The sequence below is a fragment of the Camellia sinensis genome, chromosome 8, assembly GCF_055761805.1.
Source record: "Camellia sinensis isolate YWXY chromosome 8, ASM5576180v1, whole genome shotgun sequence".
Lineage (NCBI taxonomy): Eukaryota > Viridiplantae > Streptophyta > Magnoliopsida > Ericales > Theaceae > Camellia > Camellia sinensis.
This window is the reverse complement of record NC_138968.1, coordinates 194,470,921-194,494,069: the sequence shown is the minus strand read 5'-3', so window position 1 is coordinate 194,494,069 and position 23,149 is coordinate 194,470,921. Positions and strand designations below refer to the sequence as shown.

Sequence of the window (23,149 nt, the reverse complement as noted above, 5' to 3'; positions counted from 1 at the left end):
ATTTAGTGAATTTTTAAAAAGTTTTTTTCACAAATTTTTTACTTTTTAAATACATCTAAGTAAGGTGGATCTAAAAAAGTAAAAAAATGTTTAAAATTTTAAAAATATTCACTAAAAACATGAAAACCAAAAAACTGAGTTTTCAAAAAATTTAATTCAAAAAACTCAAACCAAACACACTGATTAATTTTTTAAATAATTTTTTGATCTTTAAAAAAAATTGTGAGTGTAAAACTCACTTCCTTTGATTTATATTTAGTTCGTTGTTTTTATTTATTTATTTTTATTTATTTGATGTTGAATTGATTTCATATTTGCATGGAGATGATTGATTGACTTTAATTATTTTTATTAATTGGATATGTAAGGTTTATGATTTTTAGATGATTGATTGATTTTAATTATTTTGTTTAGTTGTGTATGTAAGGTTTAGGGTTTTTAGTTGATCGATTGATTTTAATTATTTTGATTAGTTGTGTATATCAGGTTTAAGATTTTTATCACACTTATGGTTATATGAAATTAAAATTAATTAGGAACCCATAGATAAATTCCTTATATTCCATCATGACTCCATGGATTGTTATTTTATTTGAGTGTTGGTGAGAAAGAGTGTGTAAAAAAATGTGAGGATTATGAGATTTATTTGAATGTCTTAGGCTTGACATTGTTATGTTTATTCTCTTGAGTGACATGTTTTGTATATGTATATTGTTGCCTCGTTCTCATGAGTAAACGAGTGTTTCGATTTACGCACGTACGTATATGCTAACCATCTGGGGAGTGTGAGTCAAATTCGAGACGATATCCTTGTGCAAGTTTGGCTTCGGAATGGTGTTAGGTATACGGGAGGCACATGAGATATATGTGTAGGCCGGAAGGGAAAGGCTGAAGTGGTGGAGTTAAGATACAAAGAATTTAATTATGAGTTTATTATTATAGTGTGAATTGTATTGATTTGTACATCTTGAAAAATAGTAAACGATATCGATAAATTATGAAATTTGAGCATAGACATGTATACGTGATTTCTAGACAACTTTTGTGTTTTAATTTTTTATTAAAAGATCGATTAGAACTTGTAATCGGATGATATTGGTTATTGTAGTTTTGATTCATTTTAGCAATGCAGATTTTAGAGACTGTTTTAACCCACGAAACGAGCTTATTTTTATTGGATTCATGTAAATTGAAGTAAAACATTATTTTGAACACTTTTTGTGTTTTGAACTTTTCTGAAAAAATCCATCTTACAGCAGTTTCTTTTCATTTTCAGTTCCAGATTTTTCGATCGAAATTCGGTTATGATTTTCTATTAAGTTTTTCTCTCAACCTGTTCAGTTTCTACTAAATTCGTCCGCGCTACATTTTAGAAAATTTGATTATGTACAATTTTTTTTCTTTGAGTTTTGGTCAATTCAAATTATTTAAGCATGAAACAGTGCATTTTTATACTTCTTGAACAAGTTACTTATGATTAAATTATACTAACTTTGTTTTTTTTGTAAGATAGTGGGTTTTACTAATTTTTTTATACAGGGCTGACACACCATATTTTTATTTCTATTTTGTTTATTTTATACTCAATTTATATTTCGTTGTGTACGGGCAATAAATTAAATGTCACCGTGTCTCGAGAAACTATTCATTCGTCTCGGTGCAGTTAGAACTACTTGTCTTGTCCCGTAACAAGAATTAAATGTATTTTTGTTTGTGTCTGGTGGACACGTGGGTGTTAAATCTTGTACTCATACTAGTATACTTGTATACTGACCCGTTTTGTCTCTTGGCAACTCGGGTGCGTTCTGTTTGAGCGCAGCCGAGCTTCCTTCGCAGAATTAGTTGGGGCTACAGTGGCGACGTGGAATAACTATAGTTGTTGGACTTGTCGTTTGGACTTTTTTTGTTTTCTTGAGTTTAGGGTTGATATTTGTTTATGTATTTATTATTTTTTTATGACTTTAGTATTGGGATAATATGGCATAATTTGTAACTGTACATTATTTAAGTTATTTTGACTATTTATTGTTACTTTAATATTGGAAGTATTGGATAGTTATGAGATTATGGTGGATGGTTTGGTTGGCGTTTAGTTTTTTTTGTTTCAGCCCTAGGATTTGGATGATGGAATATTAATTGAGGTTTAGTCATAATTTAATATTCAATTATCCAAATTTTGGGGTGTGACACACTATTCTGGTCAACCGTCGGACGATCGGTGGGACATCCGGTGGGACAATCAGTTAGCCCAAATTTTCCGTCCTTCGACCGAGTTTTCAAAATTAAACGTGGAATTAGCTTTTGAAAATCGTAAACAAACGTCATGTGACATTCCAGAGTTTTACCAAACACAACCTTAGAGTCCTTATCTGGTTATTCAGACAACTAGAGGAGTTTTCAAAATTCTATTAGAGTACCTTTTAATGTGATAACTTTTTTATTTTTTTTAATTGTCTCTCCATTTAAAATGAAAACTATATTTTTTTAATTTTTTTAATTTTTTTTGAAAACCAAATAAATATTCATTTTAAAAATATAGTTTTCAAATCACTTTTTGAAAAAATAATTCAAAAAAGTGAAACCTAGCATGTAGAATATATACATAAAATTCTATGAGAGTACTTTTTGATGTGATAACTTTTTAAAAAAAAAAATTGGAGCAATTTGAGAACTTGGTAAAAAGTCAATTTTTTGGTTTTTTATTAAGTTTTCCCAAAAAAATCACAAAAAAATCGATTTTTTTGTCAAAAAAGTCACCAAAAAGGTCAAAAAGTCAAAAAATTTACTTTTTTCCAAAACACCTCTCTCCACCTATGGAGGGAAATTTGAATTTGTAATATTAAATTTTGTTTGAAAATCAAACAAATATTCATTTTCAAAATATTTCAAATCACTTTTTGAAAAAATAACTCAAAACAATGAAACCAAGCATGTAGATTAATTTTACTTGAGGTTTTAAAAAAAAAAAAAGGAAATTACCATTTGGGATAATTCAAATAAGTATATTTTTTAACTTTTCACGAAAAAATGTACAGAAAAATAAAGAGATGGTGTGATAAAAAAAAAAGAGTACATTTTTATAACTCTACCCAAACAAAAAATATTATTTTAATTGGTATTAATTTTGATAAAAAAATTTATCGATTTGTAATTATTTTTATAAAAATACACTGATACGTAATTTTTTTTTTGTAGAAAAATGCATTCAATTTCAAAAGTTTGACATAATTAGAATGAATTTTCTAGATTTTGTGTTTGAATAATGTAATTGGACAAGTTTTTAGAATTTTTTTTGGCAATAGGCTAATATCAAAATATCATTACAAGAAAAGTCTATTATTATCTCTATTTTTCGATGGGATTGACTTCCCTCCAGTTCGATTACTCCCTCTAGTTCAATTCGTGATCGGATTGAAGGGTGTTGTTGGGCCCGTGGGGGCCCACCACTGGTCCTGTTTCAATAATCCGAGCCGTTCAATGTATAGAACTCGTCGAGTATTATATACTTATAAAAAATCACATTGATCAAATATCGATAGCTATTTCATTGGATCAGATTTCTGTCAACTGTTTATTTTTTCATCATCCATTTTTTTATACAAAACTGATTTAATCACGTAACTATCAATATTCAATCAACGTGTTTTTTAATAGACATGTAGTTAGGGGTGTGCATAATACCGCCGAAACCACATCGAACCGCACCGCTAAGGCAAATTCGTTATTATTTGTCAATCGAACCGCCGGTTTTTGGTAAGAAAAATAGCAAATTCTAGTGACACTTTTATCAATCCGCCGGTTTCTATTTTTCTTCCAAACCGCACCGACCCCCACCGCTATTAAATCATGTTTTATAGGATTCTAAAAATTCTTTTTTATTTAAGTTTGCTTATTGTTCTATACCTTAGAATATAGTATTACATTACTGCTCGAGGGAAATTTTATGTATTGTATTTGATCATTGTAGCTTCCACAGATGCTTGTAATGAACTGATGGCATAGTCGTTGATATTATCATGTTGTTGCTACACTTGCTGCATCAGAAGAAAGTTTCGCAAGATGCTTAACATCACGATATCTCTCGTCTTTTTTTTACTCTTTGATTTAAGTTTTGTAATTTGAATTATATTTTTTATAAACCACCAATCCGCCCGAACCGCCAAGGCAAATCCGCCATTATTTGCCAACCAAACCGCCGGTTTTTTATAAGAAAAATGGCAAATTCTAATGACACTTTTATCAATCCGCCACCCGCCATACGGTTTCTATTTTTCTCTCAAACCGCGCCGACCCGCACCGCGCACACCCCTACGTGTAGTACTCGACGAGTTTTACACATTTAACGATTTAGATTATCAAAATGGAACCTATGGTGAGCCCCCACGGGTTTAACAACACCCTCTAGTCCGATCACAAACTGAAGAGAAGTCAAATCCTTTTTTAACACGTGTTTTTGTAAAAAATTAACTAAAATAATCAATTTGTAAAATAACCATTAGAAAGGAAAAGAAAAGGTGATCCAAATAATTCAAACATAACTTTAATATTTTAATTTATATAATACTTAATATTATTTTTGTTAATAATTTATTAATCATACAGATAAAAACAAAATATTGCCGCTTTTTTTATATTATTAGTATGTTTATATATCATTTGCATTAATTATATTTTAAGCTTATTAAAAATGGGTAAGAGTAATTTACCCTTTTTGCTTTCTTTAACAATTTTTTCTTCTATGTTATAAATTTATTTGCTATGGTTGGTTTGGGAATAGGTTATTTTAATAATTTTTTGGTTGGTTTGAGAATAGGTTATTTTGATAATTTTTTGATTTTTTTGTTAAAATATGAGGGGAAAAAACTAAGTATGTTTGATATAATTTTTTAATTGTTTACGAAAAAATGTACAGAAAGTAAAGAATTTTTTTTTTTTTTTTTACTTTTTGTATAGTTCTTCAACTTTTTTATATTTTTAATTTTTTGACTGATAGAGTTAAGTTTGGTTCCAATAGATTATTGAACACAATTATATATAAATTAATATTTATTTTTTAAAAATAATGCTCGCAAAGTAGTCTTCAGTCATTGTTTTATATTAAAATTGTGTAAAAAAATAATTTAAAAATGATGAAATTTTTTAATAAGAAAATTTTTGAATCAAAGAATATAGATTATTTTTAAAATCTGATTAAAAATTATTTATTAGATGTGAGATTTCTAAGATAGCAATTATATGAATATTTTTAAAAGTCGAAATTGTGAGACAAAATTTCAAACAGTTGTTCTAGCTTTATGCTCAATACTTTCTTAGTGACTAAGCATTGACACAGAAACAGAAGAAAAACAAAAAAGTAATCAGCTATCTGGACAGGAGTACCGCGTGGTTGATCATATAATCCATATACAAAATAGAATCAAAGCCGTCCGTTATGTATCAATTCAACGTTTTAATGGTCAAACACAAAATCCATCAGCAGAAATTCAACAAAGCACAAACAGCTTTGCCCTTTTGTTTCGAGTTATTCAAGCACTGCTTCAACTACAAAAGCAAAATCAATCAATTGAGTTGTCTCAATTGGTCAGAGTTTATAACTTTAATGAATCAAATTAAAATTTTAATTTTTTTTTTCTGATGAAGACTTTTAATATATCGATAATTACTTAATATACATGATATATATTGAACAGAAAACTACATATTATTATGCATTAATTAAAATAAAATCTAAAAAATCGAAACTTTTATTTCTATTCTATACACTATTTTTTGCTGGTCCATATACCCGTTTTAGTTCAGCTATCAACTACAAAGCAAAAAAATATATTCAAAAAAATCAACTTTCAAATAAAGATTTATGGTTTAGATATCAACTTCTAAACCAAAGGTATAGCCAAACCATGAGTTTTTTGTTCGAAATTTGACTTTTAAACTGTATAATTTTATTCGGTAATTGATAACTAAATGAAAAAATATTTGAACTACAAAAAGATGGTGTGTGGAAATTGGAATTGAACAAACCCTCAGGCTGCACTAGAGCAAAGCAAAAGCAAAACAATTCAAACACAAACACAAACCCCTATGTTGCTCAACTTTAATTCAGGCCCCACCTCCTTTTGTAAATCTCAACAAAACATATAATATTGCTCCCACTACCTCTGATCTATCAAAGAAAAGCTTCATTTTTCTTTCACTTTCCTCAATCCCTCCACTTCCTAGCTTATTTCATATTTAATACCCATCTATGTTTCATGTCCTCCCGCATTACTTTGTTTCACAGGTTTTGCTTCAAAAAACACTTCTAAAATGCCTTCCCTTCCTCCTCCTCCTCCTCCTCCAGCCCCAAACCAAACCACCACGTCCACTCGTCTCAACCAAATTGTGATACCAAAACCCGTGAAACAACAGATTACTTCAGCACCAGAAATTCCACATGTCAGCACAAGAAAAGTGATAGAGCAACCGATTATCCGGCAGCAGCCTCGCCGGACCAACCCGGTAGTGTGGTGTGGAGCAATCCTCTGTATGATTTTCAGCATCCTCCTCATCTTCTTCGGAGTTGCAACTTTGGTGGTCGTCCTCGTCATCAAACCGAAAAACCCAGTGTTCGATACCCCTGCCGCCCGCCTCAATCTCATCTACTTTGACACGCCTGTGAATTTCAACGGCGATTTCACCTTCCTTGCAAACTTCTCCAACCCAAGCCGAAAACTTGATGTCAGATTTGAGTACGGAGATGTGGAGCTCTACTTTTACGACAGTCTCATCGCAAGTCAAGCATTCCAGCCTTTTACACTGAGACGAGGTGAAGCAAGGTTGGCCTCAGTTCACATGATATCAAGCTTGGTTTTTTTGCCCCCAAATCTGGCACTTGAGCTTCAACAACATGTACAGAGCAACAGGGTTATCTATGATATAAGAGGAACTTTCAGAGTGAGAGCTAACCTGGGTTTGATTCATTTTTCTTACTGGTTACGTGGGATATGCCAGTTGGAGATGACTAGTCCGCCCATAGGTGCTCTGCTCGCCCGAAGTTGCAGAACCAAGAGATGAAAATGAAGAGCATGTAAATCAGTTCCTCTGTTCTAGCCATTTTCTCTTCCCTATACTGTTTTGGTTTTGGCGTAAATGGCAGTTTTTCAAGTACTAGGGTGTCCAGGGCTTTGTCTGACTGATTTTCAAGTACATGTAGTCCCTGTTTTACATATATTGAGTAATTATTGGGCATAAGCCCCAAGTGGTCTCAAGATAGAGTGTAGAATGAAACCACAGCCATTGATACACCCTTGAGAAGTACTTGGGGACAGTTTTCATGTATCTGATATACCTATATAATATTATAGATACAACAATTCTTTTTGGATTGTACTTGAACAAGGAATGTTCATTTACAATTGCAGAATTAACAACTGGAGCCAAAAAACTTCACTTTTGTATTATATCTTTAGTATGTTTGTGGATTCGAACTTGAAGGCAGCTATTTTGTACAAATTATGTTTAAAGTTGGATATATACTCAATCTATGCCTTCCCCATTCAACGAATGCTAAGCCTGTGTTTGGCAAGTGGGTTTGCAGGCTTTTTTGGCTATTTTAGCCACAAAAAACAAAATAGGCTATTTTAGCCATAACAAACAAAACATCACATCCAACCCATAATCATTACATTCTTCTCTCACAAAAAAACTCAAAAAAGTCAAAAAGTCAAAAAGTCAAAAAGGCCTTCCCAAACCAAGCTTTTAAGCCCAGGCTAAAATAGTCAAAAAAGTCAAAAAGCCAAAAAGTCAACCCACTTCCCAAACGGAGGCTTAAAAATCTTTCTTACTGGTTCTAGTTTAAACAATCACCAGACAGATTTAGGGACAAGAAACCAGATTATTTCATCTAGATGAGCCCTCTGATAATATTGAAAATTATTGGGGGGACTGGTTTGAGGAAGTATTTTACAACCTACTTTTTGAACTGTAATTAACTTGTCAGAAATTCAAAGCCTTTTTTATCATTTTTAGTTGTATGACATCTTTTGAGGGTTCAAAGAGCAGGAGTTCAAATTATTAAAAAGACTAGTCAGTGAGAGGAATCAATAAAGATTCCCATACTGAAAACTTTTGTCATTTCTTATTCCATAAGCTTTCATTTTATATTGATTACTTTGCTATTTATTATTCCTAAAGTTTTAATTATATTACTTAATTCACTAATGGTGTATTGTACAATCTACTTTTAACGTCTATTATGTCTATTAAACCCAGAAACATATCCAATAGTACAGCTTGATCTAGGATCTCCAAAGAAGATACTTAAGCAGGATCATATCAAGATAAAGCACATGACCCAATTTAGAACCACTTTAATCGTAAAAGATTTTCTCTAGATTCATTTTAATCCCTCAAATTTATTTTAATAAACTAATATTTAAGTCGTGTGATAGTCACATGATGAATTTCCATCCATCTTCTACACAGATGTTGACGGTTTAAAATTGCATCTTAACCATTCTCTGCACATAGGGTCACATGATATTCCGCATACACCTATTTCATCTCCATTCCATAATTGTGTTACTCTCTTTTCTGCATGAAGAATTCCACAATAAGTAAATAAATATATGTGGATTATGGACTCTGCACATTCGCTACTAATAACAAAATAATTAGCCATAAAACCTCACATGCCACAGTAGCTACAGCCATGCCAAATTCACAAAATTATGTCTCAAGAACAAAGCATACTAACAGAAATGACAAATATCAACAGAAATATGCCCTTTTTTTCTCAGTTATATACAAACATGACTATACGCGAGCAAGGATCTAGAAAAACAGTACACATTTCCAAAACCACTCGATGGAGTTTTTAGGCTTCTACAACCCCACAAAGAAAGAGGGGAAAGCAGTCATCCAGTGGGAAGTTTGGATGATTTGCTGGCTTCTCCAACCTGTTAACTGAAGGTTACTCCAGGCAGCATATAACAATTTAACTGTTCCGATCCTACTCTAGTAACATTGGGAAATATGACACATGGTCTCATATAGAAAGAAATACGGCATAATCAACACTCAAAACACAGGCTGTGGGTCTAAATACATAATAAGAAAAGATTTACACATCCCCATCTTAAAGAATTGAACAGGTTTCCAAGCAAATAAATATCAATAGGAGGTTCACAGGTCATACAAAGCTCAGAAACAGGTGAATAAGCCTAGGTGGCAACAAATACTAAAAGAAAACAGACACAAGGAGACAATGGGTAGAAAAAGAAACAGAGATTTTAAAGGCCCCCATAGTTTTCTGAACAGACAACTGTAATGATTATAGGTGTTAAGAGCCAAATAGATTACTTCTTAGTGAGAAAAGTGGACTGCCTAAAATGCAATGATTGTAAGGTGATTCTTGGAGAGAGCCTGACCTCTCAACATAGAATTTTGGTACTAGATTTATGTTTTAGAGGGCAATACCAAGTTAGGAAGGATGGTGGGCATCGTAGGACAAGATGGTGGGACCCAAAAGGGGATAAATTAGAAATATTTAAGAATAAAATGGATAAGGAAGGTACTTGGAACTTGGAAGATAATGCTAACACTATGTGAAACTCGATGGCCAATTGTATGAGGAGAATCTCGAGGGAAGTGCTTGGAGAGTCGAAAGGAATGGTACCCAGCTCTAGGGAAACTTGGTGGTGAAGGGAAGAGGTTCAAGCGGTAGTTAAGGCAAAAAAAGAGTGTTTTAAAAAGTGGCAAAAGGATAGAACTGAAGAAAACTTCAAGAGCTATAGATTGGCTAATAAGGAGGTCAAGAAAGTAGTGAGAGAGTCTAAGTTGAAAGCTTATGATGACCTATACACTGGACTAGATAGTAAGGAGGGAGAGAAGAGGGTATACAAACTTACTAAGATACGGGAGAGGAAAATAAGAGATTTTAATCAAGTAAAGTGCATCAAGAGTGGGGATTCTAAGGTTTTGGTAAGGGATGAAGAGATTAAGGAAAAATGAAAGAACTATTTTGAGAAACTATTAAATGAGGAACATAGAGATACAACAATAGGGAAAGACATAGCCAGTAATACGATAAACCAAGACTATAAGTTCCGTCGCAGGATTAGGAACTTTGAAGTGGAGATTGCACTCAAGAAGATGAAATCAAATAAGACTTTAGGACCAGATGACATCTCTATTGAAGCTTGGAAGTGTTTGGATAAAAAATGGTTGCTTGATTGACTAGGTTGTTTAGCAACATTTTGTTGACTAGGAACATGCTAGATGAGTGGAGGAAGAGTATTTTAGTGCCAATCTATAAGAATAAAGGAGACGTCCACAATTGCAACAACTATAGAGGAATCAAACTAATGTGTCATATAATAAAAGTGTGTGAGAGGGTGATAAAACGCCGATTGCGAGATATAACAGAAGTGTCAAAGAATCAATTTGGATTTATGCCTGGCAAGTCAACAATGGAAGCGATCTATCTTTTTAGAAGAGTAATAGAAAAGTATAGAGAAAAGAAAAGAGAAGAGACACTCATATGGTGTTTATTGGCCTTGAGAAAGCATATGATAGAGTGTCCCAGAATATAATATAGAGGGTGTTAGCGAAGAAAGGGGTGACAAAAGGTTACATTGATGTGATTAGAGACATGTATGAAGGGGTGGCGACCACTATTAGATCGCCTGCTGGAGAGACAAATGAATGTCCTATCACTGTAGGGTTACACCAAGGATCTACCTTAAATCCTTATCTTTTTGCTTTAGTTATGGATGAGTTGACGAGAAATATCCAGGATGACGTGCCATGGTGTATGTTTTTTGCAGACGATATAGTGCTGGTGGATGAGACTAGGGAATGAGTTAATACAAAGTTGGAAATTTGGAGAAAAGCTCTTGAATCTAAAAGATTCCGGATAAGCAGAACTAAGACAGAGTACACAAAGTGTAAATTTAGTAACAGTAAAAATGAAAGCAGAGGAGAAGTGAAGATTGAGAACCAAGAATTGCTTAAGAGTGAACATTTTCATTATTTAGGGTCGATTATCACAACAGCGGGGGATATTGCTGCGGATGTGGCCCATAGGATTAAGGCGAGATGGTGTAAGTGGAGAAGTGCGTCTAGGGTACTGTGCGATAAACGAATACCCACTAGACTTAAAGGTAAGTTCTATAGAATGGCTATTAGACCAACGGTGTTGTATGGGACGGAGTGTTGGGTAACTGAGAAACAACATGTAGATAAGATGAGTGTGGCTGAGATGAGAATGCTAAGGTGGATGTGTGGCAAGACTAGACAAGACAGAATTAGCAATGCGTGTATTCGGGAATGGGTAGGAGTAGCATCGATAGAATATAAGTTGAGAGAGAATCGATTGAAAAGGTTTGGTCATATTCAACGGAGACCAACAGAGGCAATAGTGAAGAGATGCGATGCTGTAAAGATAGATGGAAGTGTTAGGGGACGGGATAACGTTGGTTAGCGTTGTAAATAGAGATATAAATCTACTTAATTTGACTAATGAAACGGCCTTTGATAGGGCCGTGTGGAGAAGAAAGATTCATGTAGCCGGCCCCATTTGATGGGACTCAAGGCTTGGTTTGATTTGGTTTGGTAACTGTAACAACAATAAAAAAATCTTGAAGGGAGTTTTTTATTTCTTTTTTCTTTTTTTTTGGGCAAGTAGCTTTATATTACCAGAAAAGGAAATGCAATGAAGCTCAAAACTCGCCCCAAGACACCCAACTCTCACAGAGACAAATAAACCAAACTTGAAGGGGAACATGAATCAGATTAACAATAATGGAACAAATTTTCTAAAAAAAATTCAGTGTGTGTGATACGTGCCAATGAGGATGCACAAGGTATCCAAATGCAAACCAACTGTAGAGGGTCAGAAATTAAGCTCCAAATTAAATATGGGCCTAAGTGCTGAGGTCGCCCTTGGAATGAAAAAAGAGCATGGGCTAAAGCCCAAGAGAAGTGGACCAACAGAGGGCCGAAGAAGGTCCGACCCGTTAAGGGGTCCAAACGGACTCCACGAAGGAAAATGCCGAAGTCAAGTTGCAGAGGCAACACATGCAACAGTCAAGCTGCGGAGGGAACACTTGCAGCGGTCAAATTGCTGAGGCACTTTGCCTCAGCGCCGCCATTACGCAATAATGTTGGTTCAGCCATCATCTGAAGTTGCTGATGGAAAGAGAAAGCCAAAGCAATTAAGTTGCAAAGGCAACACTTGCAACGCCCAGTTGAAGAGGCACGTTGTCGGCGCCATCTCCAATATTGTCGGTTTTGCCATTTTAACTTGCCACGGGAAAAGGCTACCACAACAACTATAGCCGCCGCAACCAATTTGCGAAGTGAACAACCCGCCAAGGTGATAGCAGCCTTCGGGAAAAGCTTCCCCTCTGCAAGAAGAGGCTAATGCTTGGCGCTGATAGCAGGCCCCAAGACTTACTGGTTGGAGCTGATAACAAGCTCAGAAATACCAGTATACCGCAGCGATCCCACGAAGATGGGAGCAAGATAGCCTGAGTGTAAGGGACTCCCTTTCCATTACCCAGGTCATGGGAAGTCCCCCTGGGCTTGGTACTAAGGCACAGCATGGCTGATAGCAAGCTTGGCTGGGGCCTTCGCCCTGAGAAGCTGGGGAGTTTGTGGTTAGGTGGCTAAGGGTGGAGGCTTCACTGAGGTGAGCACAAACATAGTTGATAGCAGACTAATGGAGTCCTGAGAATGCATGTACTGGCCAAGTAGACCTGAGAAGGCAAGTATCACAGCAAGGTTTACCGCTGCAAGTGCACTTACTGAGGTTTGAGCTGAGAAGGCAAGTGCAGCAGCAAACGCTCCCGCCGCAACTGCACTTGCTGAGGCTCAAAAGGGAGTTGCAGCGCCAAGCACTCCCGTCGCAACTACACTCGCTGAGGTTCAAAAGGGTAGTTACAGAGGTAAACAAATAGGACAGAGTATATGTAGAGAGACACGTGGCACCTTCAGCCTGGTGGCTCAAGGCAGAATATTCTATGTGATCCTTAAGGACACATGTCTTCTCTCTATTTGGCCACTTGGTGTCCTCTTAGTACCAAGAAAGAGCCTATAAATAGGACCCATTTCCCAAGGTTCAATCACAGGGAATTTTGGAGATTTGGAGGAGATGCTGCCCATTTGTGCACTACTTTACATTTCTTTTTGAGCTACCTGCTTCATCCTCACCCAGCTACACACTCTCCAACTCCCAGAAAGTTGTTGTTGCTCATTCTCCAGCCACTTCCACCATTGTTGGACCATTAGCATAGTTTCGCCTCTCTAATCACCTTCCTAACCTTGAACCCCCTACACCAACTAAATCTATGTTTCATTGAGGGATTTAAGGAAGAATTTGGAAAGGTAAAAAGAAAAATGTGTGAAATTAGGTGAAATATAAGTATATTTTATTCACATTTTACCTATCTTTTTTCTTTTCCTTTCCAAATCCCCCAACCAAATACAGCGTAAAGAAAAATTCAGCAATAAAATTTCAACTACTTACAAAAAATAAACTAGATCTAAATGAAATTTCAAAGAGTGGAAGTGATCAAAAATGTAAAAGAACGTCACCAACAATGAAGAGCTCCAGTCATATCATCATACACTCTGAAAAAACTTGGAGGAAAAGATGTGAGATACGAATACCAATGAGCTTGGACAAAAAATTGTCCAACAGTATAACCCTTCTCAATGCCGCGCTCAAGCTACTCCTTCACAGAGTACAATTATGTCAAATATCAACTCAACAAATGAACTAAATGGAATCCAGAAGAGCCTAAAGCTCAAACCATTGCCACCCATCAAGCCATATGAATTTATTCCTTCACAAGGTTTACAAACATAATAAAGACTATTCAGCAACATATTTACAAGTCTAACGCAAAATGGATATCAAGAAGCATATCTAAATTGGTATACAATGTAATATTTGAAGATCATAAAAGATGACACATCACAAAGATACTCTGAAATGGAATTTATTAAGCATTAATATCAACCATACAATGCTATCACATCCTCCAAGTTCTATAAGGTACAATGCTTGTAAAAATTTAAAGAGCATAAATTGATCACCGGACTAAAACGAACAAAAACAAAGAACTGAAAAAAAGGAACCTCTCTCGCAAAAAAAATTCACCTCCCATCGACTTCAGATGGTGTCTTTGCCTCAATTGACAATGCGTGCAATCCACTCTGCAACTCATCTTGCAACAAATCATAAATTAGCCTATGTCTCTTAACCAAACTCTTGCCTTCAAACTCTTTCGACACCACTTTCACATTAAAATGTGTTTCACCATCACTGCCCCTAACACCAGCATGCCCTGCGTGCTGATAAGATATATCTTCGACTTGCAACTCAGTAGGCCTAAGCTCTCTCTTCAATTTCTCCTCAATTCTCTTTCCTCTACCCCCCAACCCAACACCACCGTCTGAATTCGATTCTAAATCATCAATTGCTGATTCAGAACTCAATCCAGCTTTCAAATCCCCAACACCAAACCCATTTTTCGAGCCTGAATTTGAATCCACGACCGGGTTTTCTCCGCTCCCCACTGCTTCGCTGCCCGATTCACTGGCCTTTTCAGCTTCCACATAAAGCTGTATAGCCTTCTTTTGCATCAATTTCAACATATTCAAAAACCCATTATTCCTAGATGGAGTCAAACTCTGTTGTAACCCAAGAAGCACTACGAAATCAGGCGAAACCCTCAAAATCTCCCCAACAGGCCGGCCCGAAAGCCCCTGAACTAGCAAAGCCGCGAGTCCCTTGGTGAGAACCGAGTCAGAATCGGCCTCAAAGACAACATTTTTCTCCGAATCGAGATATGCTCTGACCCAGACCTGAGAGACACAACCCTGAACCTTGTTCTCGCTGGTCTTGAATTGGGTATCGAGGGGATTCAAATTTTTCCCATAGAACAAGAGCTGTTCGTACTTGGCCTTGGGTTCTTGGACGGCTTGGAAGAGCTTCACGATTTCTTGGAGCTTCGGAGGGAGTTCTTCAATGGGTTGGAGAGAAACAGAGGCTGAAGATGATGATGATGAAGCAAGAGGTTTTGTGGGGAGTCTTTGAATTGAGATTGATTTGAAGAAAGAGAGCTTTGGGGTGATTGGTGGTTTTGATAGAAGGAGGGTTTTGAAGATTGGGGTATTGGGGTGGAGGAGAGATTGTGGGAATCTGGCATAGAATAGACGAAACGAAGCTGAAATTGCCATCGCTGAGAAGAGAGAGAGAGAGAGAGAAAATGCTGCGCACAAGCGAAGAGAGAGCAGAGTACAGATTCGGATTGAAATTTACTTTGTGAAATTATACTTTTCCCCCTTGGTCTGTTGTGAAATTATTTCGAACCCCTCACCTTTTTTTTCTTCTTCTTCTCTTTGTGTTCTACCCTCGTGAAAAATGTCTTGCAATATTTGTTTTCTTTTTATTTTAATACCTACTTTTTTTCTTTCAAATTTGGTTGCGTTTGGATTTGTCATACTCACAACTAATCATAGAACGGAAATTGATGGATATAAAATTTTTATTAAAAAAAACTTAATTAGAATTATATCTCACTAGTATTTTTATTAAATTACAAGCTACAATGGCCAATGTTTTTTTTGTTTAAAATTAAACAATACAAAAAATCATATTATTTCATATAAAAAAATTTCAAAACAAATTATTTGTATAATATTACTTTAAATGAAATAATAAGAAAGATTAGGAGAGCCCAGTACCATATAAATTAACTTGGTCCATATAACAATTTACTTTGGGGCACTTACCAGCCGGTCCCATGCAAACAAATTAATACCCACCAAGTCCTGGCCTATTTTAGTTTCCAATTTTACCCCTGAATGTCACACCACATGCGTGAATCAAAGAGCATATCACGAGGTCTACCCTGTGCGCGTGAAACACACGCTCCTTCTCAAATGTTCTGATTTGGAAACTATTCTGAAGCGATTTGGAAACCATTCTGAGGCGATTTGCAATTTGAAAATCAAAACAAACGAAGAGATTTTCCCTGTATCTCCCATCGTTTCCAAAAAAATCACCTCTGTTTCGATCAATAATCTGATTCCGAACAGATTTCCAGCAAATCCTTCACCGTTTCGATCTACATTCCCTGTTTCGTTCATCTTCAACAAACATGCGAATGAAACGTGAGTCGTATTCATCTTCCGTTCTTCTTTTATAACTGTAATTAAGTGATATTGAACTTCATAATAATCACATCTTCATGTTCATTTGCTATACAATAACAGATTTGCTTATTTTGCCCAATTCAGTGAGAAAATTTGCTATAAGAATGATAGATTTGCTTAATTTTCTTAATTGAGTCATAAAATTTGTTATAATGATGGATTTGCTTCCCTTCTTCGTTCATAACTGTAATTGAGTTATAAAATTCGCTATATAATGATGGATTTGCTTACTTTTGCTAATTCAGTGATAAAATTTGATATACAATAACAGATTTCATTACTTTTCCCAATTCTGTGAGAAAAATTGCTATAAGAATGGTAGGTTTGTTTAATTTTCCTAGTTTAGTGATAAAATTTGTTATAATGATGGATTTACTTCTCTTCTTATTTCATAACTACGGATTTGATTCCCTTCTTCTTTCATAACTATAATTGAGTAATAAAATTCGACTTGAAACTATTTTCAATAATAATCATATCTTTATGTTCATTTGCTATACAATGATGGATTTGCTTACTTTTGCTAATTCAGTGATAAAATTTGATATACAATAACAGATTTGCTTACTTTGCCCAATTAAATGATAAAATTTGCTACAACAATAATAGATTTGCTTAATTTTTCTAATTCAGTGATAAAATTTGTTATAATGATAGATTTGCCTCCCGTCTTCTCTCATAACTATAATTGAGTGATACAATTCGACTTAAAGCTATTTCTAATCTGTACCATACAGTATTAATTTATGAGCGATATTCAACTTCATAATAATCACATTTTCATGTTCATTTCCTATACAATGATGGATTTGCTTATTTTTGTTAATTCAGTGATAAAATTTGCTATACAATGCCAGATTTGCTTACTTTGCCCGAATCAGTGAGAAAATTTGTTATAAGATTGACAGATTTGTTTAATTTTCCTAATTGAGTGATAAAATTTGTTATAACGATGGATTTGCTTCCCTTCTTCTTTCATAATTATAATTGAGTGATAAAATTTGACTTGAAGCTATTTTAAATCTGTACCATACAGTATTAATTTATGAGTGATATTCAACATCATAACAATCATACCTTTATGTTCATTTGCTATACAATGATACATTTTCTTACTTTTGCTAATTCAGTGATAAAATTTGCTATACAATTGTTCTCATCTTCATCATGATACTTCATGTTCTTTTGCAATTTGGAATCTAAACTTTGTTACACAGTTATATATTTGCTTAATTTGCATAATAGATTGATAAATTCTACTTAGTTTGCCTAGTTCAGTGATAAAATTCTTCTTAATTTTTAATATTCATGCTCAATGTTTTTGTACAGATGTTGCCAGCCATTATAAAAGATTACGTCGTCGAGAAACAAGTTTCTCAAAGAAGAAAAAGATTGAAAAAGTTGAGTTTCTTATAGAGCCAACAACACATGAAAGTGAAAATCAACTAAAAGTTAAACCTGAATCTAACATTGACAATGAGGAGCCCAAACAGGAACAACTGAAACAACCTACAGAGCTCCACAAACCAAGAGGGAAGAAAAAAATTGATGGAAGAAAAACTAGGACTGAACAGATACATGATAATGAAGCAAAGTATGTCTACCGTTCCAACATTCAATCTCTTATCAAATTTTTCAAGACAACAAAACTCAGAGAGGAGCATTTGACAGTATTGAGAAAGACACCTTTTTCACTTCTGGTTGATACATTGAGTGAAAACAAGGTTAAAAGAAGAGATTTAATTAAATATGAGCAGCCCACAACAAGATGACATATCGTAAGTTTATCAATAACAAAACACTATTATTAAAAAAAAAAAGCAACAAAACCAAATTATAATATTTTGTTTTCAAAATGTTTTTGTAGGCTTGATTGCGGAATCCTTATTTGCTACATCATAAGGAAATATGTTTCCAATAAAAACATAATGCCTACTTTTACCAAGGAAGAATGCAATCAACTGAGAGCTGATATGTTAACTGTCTTCTTAACTGACCAACAAGCTGCTCAATGACAAATACCTGATCAAAACATTGATGACTTGCCTTTGCAATAATCAACACATCTGGAATAGAAGAAAACAAACGGACAGTGTTACCTGTATTTTGATATGTTACAGTCTTACCTGTATTTTGATGATTTTGGTTCTTACTTTAATCCAATGAATATTACAATGCTTGGTTGTTACAATGTCAAAGTTATGGACAATGCTTGGTTGTTACAATGTCAAAGTTATGGACAATGCTTGCTTGTTACAATCTCAAATTTGCTTCAATGAAACATTCAGTCTTTTTTAGCCATATCGTTACCAGACCTGGTTTTTCATATCAGTCTTGTTATCCAAATTTCATTCAAAAAATTGATTCTAATCTGAGTATTGAATTTAAAGGTTAATAACAGGTTTGGAGTCACTATACTGATAAGTTTATTTTTTATAGTGTTTTGTTTACCCTGATAAATTTATCACTGTTTCAACAAATTTATCACTGTTAACACTAATAAATTTACCAATGTTCAAACGAAAAAACCAGCGACTCTCCTCTCATTCTTTTTCCCCAATTCAAGTAAACAAAACACTATAAAAAATAATAAAAAATTTACCTAATTAAAAATTAAAACACAAGCACTATTACATTGTCCAAATTGAAAATTAAAATACTGTTACAATTTGTAGATATTCCCAACTTTGATAATGAATGTAAGAACATGCCATCCTTGGTGATTTCTGAATAATCAAAACCATTTGATACTTCAGTTAAACAACTCAAACATCCAAAGCTAGTTTCTGAGTGACCACAAAACAGTATGCAGACTAAGAACTTATTGCTAAACCAAATAAACATGGTAGTTGATTTAAAAAATTTTGCTTTTTAAAGCAGTTAACACAACAGATATGCAATTATGTATTCTAGAGATTTGATCTACACCTTTGTATTGTGGAAATTTTTCCTGGGAAAACTAGATAACTCTATACAATGATAAATTTATCACTGAAGAAAAGAACATTTGCTTGGATATGATAGTGATAAATTTATCAACCACTGACATAAATGTAATAAACCATCAACTCTTCCCACACAATAAGTGATAAATTTATCATTCTTCAAAGTAACAAAATTCAAGAACCACATTAATGGTACATTTATCATTCTTAAAAAAAATAATAATTCATCAACTTGTCCAAACCAACCAGTGATAAATTTATCACTTTATAAAACACCAAAAAAAAGCAACTACATTTAACCCAAATCAAATAACATAAATATGTGAGACTTAATCCTGTAAAAATATCAGCAAAAAATATAATTTCTGATCAACAAATTCCTCAATCATTCAATGCGAGTACCAAAATGATACATCTTTCAAAAAATACTCAATCATTCAATACAAGTAGCACCTCTCAACTCTCAAACAAAGTAATTCAATTAAAATCAATACAACTAAAACAAAGCTTGTTTACATGTCTTCCGATTATGAGTTCCCATCTTTCCACACCTACTGCATTTAATTCTCTTGATTTCGCCGTTAGAAGGTATTCTCTTCGTTCTTGGACGTCCAGCAGGTCTCTTACAAAAAGGAGGTAAAACAACGTCATCATCAACAACTACATTTGGCTTCCACATATTAGGAACTGGATAGATAGAATGTGAATAAGAATCACAATAACTACTAACACGGTAATAATCATCAAGAAAGCAATTCAGATCCTTCCCACTCCTCTTTATAGCACAAAAACCATGTTTGCAAGGAAAAGAATCAATTTCCCACAATCGACAAGAACAACAACGTTTCCCAATATCAACCATAATTGAATGATCCAATTGGATTTCATAAATGTCATCGCTACATTTCTTAACTATCCATGATTTTGTATCATTAAAAGCTTCTTCCAACTTTTTCTCTGCAAAAGAACAAACAATACGATTCCACTTATTCCCAACTTCTCTCCTTCTTGAAAATTGCTCCATTAGTTTCACCCGTATAGCATCAACAAGACTAGTTGAAAACAAATGGCGTTCATCCCTAATCCATGAATTAAAAGATTTTGCAGCATTTGTGCACATTTCACCATACCTCTTGCTTTGAAAATAAGCGTTACACCAACACTCATTAGGCAAATCCTCAAGAAACCTCTTAACACTGCGACCACAACGACCCTTAAATTCTTCAAATAGCTCATTAAACAACTCAATAGTAGAAGCATATGCACATCTACTAAAAAGAGTAAGCAAATACTCTTTTGATTCACGACTCTTCACTGACAAATAAGTCTTCAAGTTTGTCTTCAAATGCATTAGACAAAAAGAATGACAAGAAAATGGAAAGACCTCAGCTAAAGCTTTCAGCAAACCTCCATGTCGATCAGTAACAAACGCAATATCCCTCTCCGGAGTCAAAATACCTAATAACTTTAACAAGAACCAATGCCAACTGTCATAACTTTCACCATCAATAATCACAAAACATAACGGATACAAACCTACAAACAAAATATATATATATATATACAAGTTATTAGTAACAAATTAAAAAGATTACAAAAAGAAAATCAAAACACAAAGTATATAACATATAGCAATAGCCATAGATAAATTTATCACTATATAAATATAAAAATTTAACAAAAAGTATACAGCATAAATTTATTACTAATAGATTGACCATACTCAATTATCAACACTCTCCAGTAACAAAAATGATAGAATTATCACTATTTCAATAATAATAACACATAAACACAAAATATACCTTGGTTACCATCTTTCGCCGTAGCAGCCAATAAACAACCTTTGCGTCTTCCTTTCAAAAAAGTTCCGTCAAGCATCAACACAGGCCTACAATACTTGAAACCATTAATACATGCCTCAAAAGCGAAAAACAAGCATTTGAAATGTCTTCCTTTACTATCAATATCAAATTCCATATCAAAAACACTCCCCGGATTGCAAGCATTAGCAGCATCAACATACCAACGAAGATCGTCAAATGATGATGAATAGTCACAAAAAACAAGACCCCTTGCTTTTTCAACACCCATCCAAGCTCGCCGATAAGAAACTTTTGTTCCATAATAGTCCTTGAAATTACAAACCACCTCACTAACTGATGTCAAAGCCTTGTTACGAATATCACTAGAAATTAGCCCACCAATCATACTTGAAGTCATCATAGCATGTTTAATTGTACGAAAAGAAGATCCACAAGTATGAACATCATCAAATTGTTTAATAACAAAAGTTTTACTATAATTTTTCACTCTAACATGCACGCTCCATAAACATCCCAAATCAGCCATTCTCTTACAATGAACAGTGACACGATCCTTTTCATTCTTAACAAAATCAAAATTAAAATCGGAATTAATAGAATACTTTGACAACGCATCTCGAAATTCAACAACTCCTTGAGCAAACCTTTGTCCCACTCCTTTCATACAATTAACCCACCCATCGGAGAGCAAAGGTTTCCGTTGATTTGAATACAATGAAGGCAAAAAATCAGTTTCACAAACAACACTACTACTACTACTACTAGCTTCACCATCGCAAATTATATAACCTTCACCCAAAGAACAACACTTTACAAAAACATCAATACGATGAATATCACAAGAAAGTGCCAGTCCAACCATAACCTCCAAATCCTCTTCACTTTCTAGACCACAAGAAGAATGTCCAGCCATTGAATACGATATATTCAAAGAACTACCAACTAACTCACTCCACTTTGCACACAATTTATATACTAAATCCTTGAAATTAAATCTATCATTATACTTGATAACCAATGTCACACCTCTAAACTTGCACATAAGAAACAAATAATTCTCCATCACTATAAATCCTGCAACAAACAACAATTACATTTCAGAAAACAACTCAAACACCCTAAAACAAAATCAAATACAGTGATAAAATTATCTCCTATTCCCATACTCACTCATAAATTTATCACTGTTGAAAAAGTTAATCCAACATTACCCTCAAAATACACAGTGATAAAATTATCACTGTATAAAATAACAAACCAACACTTGTGTTTAATCAACACAATTTCGTAACAAAAAAAAAAAAAAAATCTAAAATTCAATCAACAAATACATATCTCAAAACTTTCAATATCATGATCAAAACACAAATTCAATCGCAACAGAAACAACAGAGTAACAACAATATCATCACAAAATCAAAATCACCAACTCAAACTAAAAAGAACCAAAACATTGAAATTGAAATCAAAATCAAACATACCAGTCGACCTAACTCCACAACACCACAAATCAGAAAATGTAGCTACACACCAAACGCGAAATCGCAAATAAGAAGAATCACCAAACACGCAATCGCAAATCACAAATCGCGAAGCTCCACAAATCGCGAAATCAAAAATCACGAAGCTCCACAAATCGCGAAATCAAAAATCACGAAGCTCCACAAATCGCGAAGATACAGCAGCAAATCGTGAAGTTCCACAGAAATCCAAATCACAAACACAATATTTTGATGGAAAATCCAAACAGAAACGCGCCAGAACAAAAGAGGGGTAAAACGGTACCAAAAAATAAGTCTTAGGACCTATTGGTGCACAAGATCAAAAGTCAAGACTAAGAGGGGAATAAGTGAAAAACTCAGGACCGGCCAATAAAAAACTCATTTACTTTTGATTAACTCACCGGAATTCAGAAGTCTAATTTTTTTACTAAAATCCCCATTTCTTAACTAATTATTGACTCAAATTTAAATTTGAATAACAAACGCTCCAAACCCTTCTTCATTTCTTAACTCAAACTCATCTCCAATCATACCCAATCCAATTTTGTCCATTTCTTTATTCAAATGAAGAATGCTTCAATCTTGATGCAAATGTCATTCCTACACTATGATGAGAATTTTTTTTAAAAGTCAAACTTCTAGTATTGGAGTATTTCATATCACCGTTTGAGTA

General features: G+C 34.1%; 3 protein-coding genes across 7 annotated transcripts; 1 reads left to right on the top strand and 2 right to left on the bottom strand.

Annotated features, from left to right (window-relative positions):
• Window positions 1-5,910: 5,910 nt before the first annotated feature.
• On the top strand, window positions 5,911-7,406 carry LOC114303273 (uncharacterized). Its single transcript, XM_028248396.2, has one exon. It carries the CDS (start codon window positions 6,307-6,309, stop codon window positions 7,051-7,053), a length of 747 nt encoding a protein of 248 aa, XP_028104197.2. The 5' UTR covers window positions 5,911-6,306; the 3' UTR covers window positions 7,054-7,406.
• A 6,560-nt stretch (window positions 7,407-13,966) lies between these two features.
• On the bottom strand, window positions 13,967-15,467 carry CPSUFE (chloroplast sulfur E). Its single transcript, XM_028248395.2, has one exon. The coding sequence runs from the start codon at window positions 15,223-15,225 to the stop codon at window positions 14,140-14,142; it is 1,086 nt and encodes a 361-aa protein (XP_028104196.2). The 5' UTR covers window positions 15,226-15,467; the 3' UTR covers window positions 13,967-14,139.
• A 4,043-nt stretch (window positions 15,468-19,510) lies between these two features.
• Window positions 19,511-23,086, bottom strand: LOC114283273 (uncharacterized). Of its 5 annotated transcripts, none has more exons than XM_082884516.1 (3): window positions 20,954-23,086; window positions 20,279-20,684; window positions 19,511-20,105 (listed from the first exon to the last, which is right to left on the bottom strand). In XM_082884516.1, exons 1-3 carry the CDS (start codon window positions 22,035-22,037, stop codon window positions 20,081-20,083), a joined length of 1,515 nt encoding a protein of 504 aa, XP_082740642.1. In that variant the 5' UTR covers window positions 22,038-23,086; the 3' UTR covers window positions 19,511-20,080. The 5 variants fall into 5 exon arrangements, with proteins under 5 accessions (XP_082740642.1, XP_082740641.1, XP_028081891.2 ...); XM_082884515.1 differs by having other exon boundaries at window positions 19,511-20,606; window positions 20,954-21,039; window positions 21,175-23,086; XM_028226090.2 differs by having other exon boundaries at window positions 19,511-20,684; window positions 20,954-21,039; window positions 21,175-22,037.
• Window positions 23,087-23,149: the final 63 nt, after the last annotated feature.

What these genes read in the sequence shown, in the direction of transcription:
- CPSUFE (XM_028248395.2), bottom strand. Translation starts at nt 15,225, where the DNA reads ATGGCAATTTCAGCTTCGTTTCGTCTATTCTATGCCAGATTCCCACAA.
- LOC114283273 (XM_028226089.2), bottom strand. Translation starts at nt 22,037, where the DNA reads ATGGAGAATTATTTGTTTCTTATGTGCAAGTTTAGAGGTGTGACATTG. An exon ending in GGCGAAAGATGGTAACCAAG is followed by an intron (nt 20,685 to 20,953) that starts GTATATTTTGTG and finishes TTTTGTTTGTAG; the next exon opens with GTTTGTATCCGTTATGTTTT.
- LOC114303273 (XM_028248396.2), top strand. Translation starts at nt 6,307, where the DNA reads ATGCCTTCCCTTCCTCCTCCTCCTCCTCCTCCAGCCCCAAACCAAACC.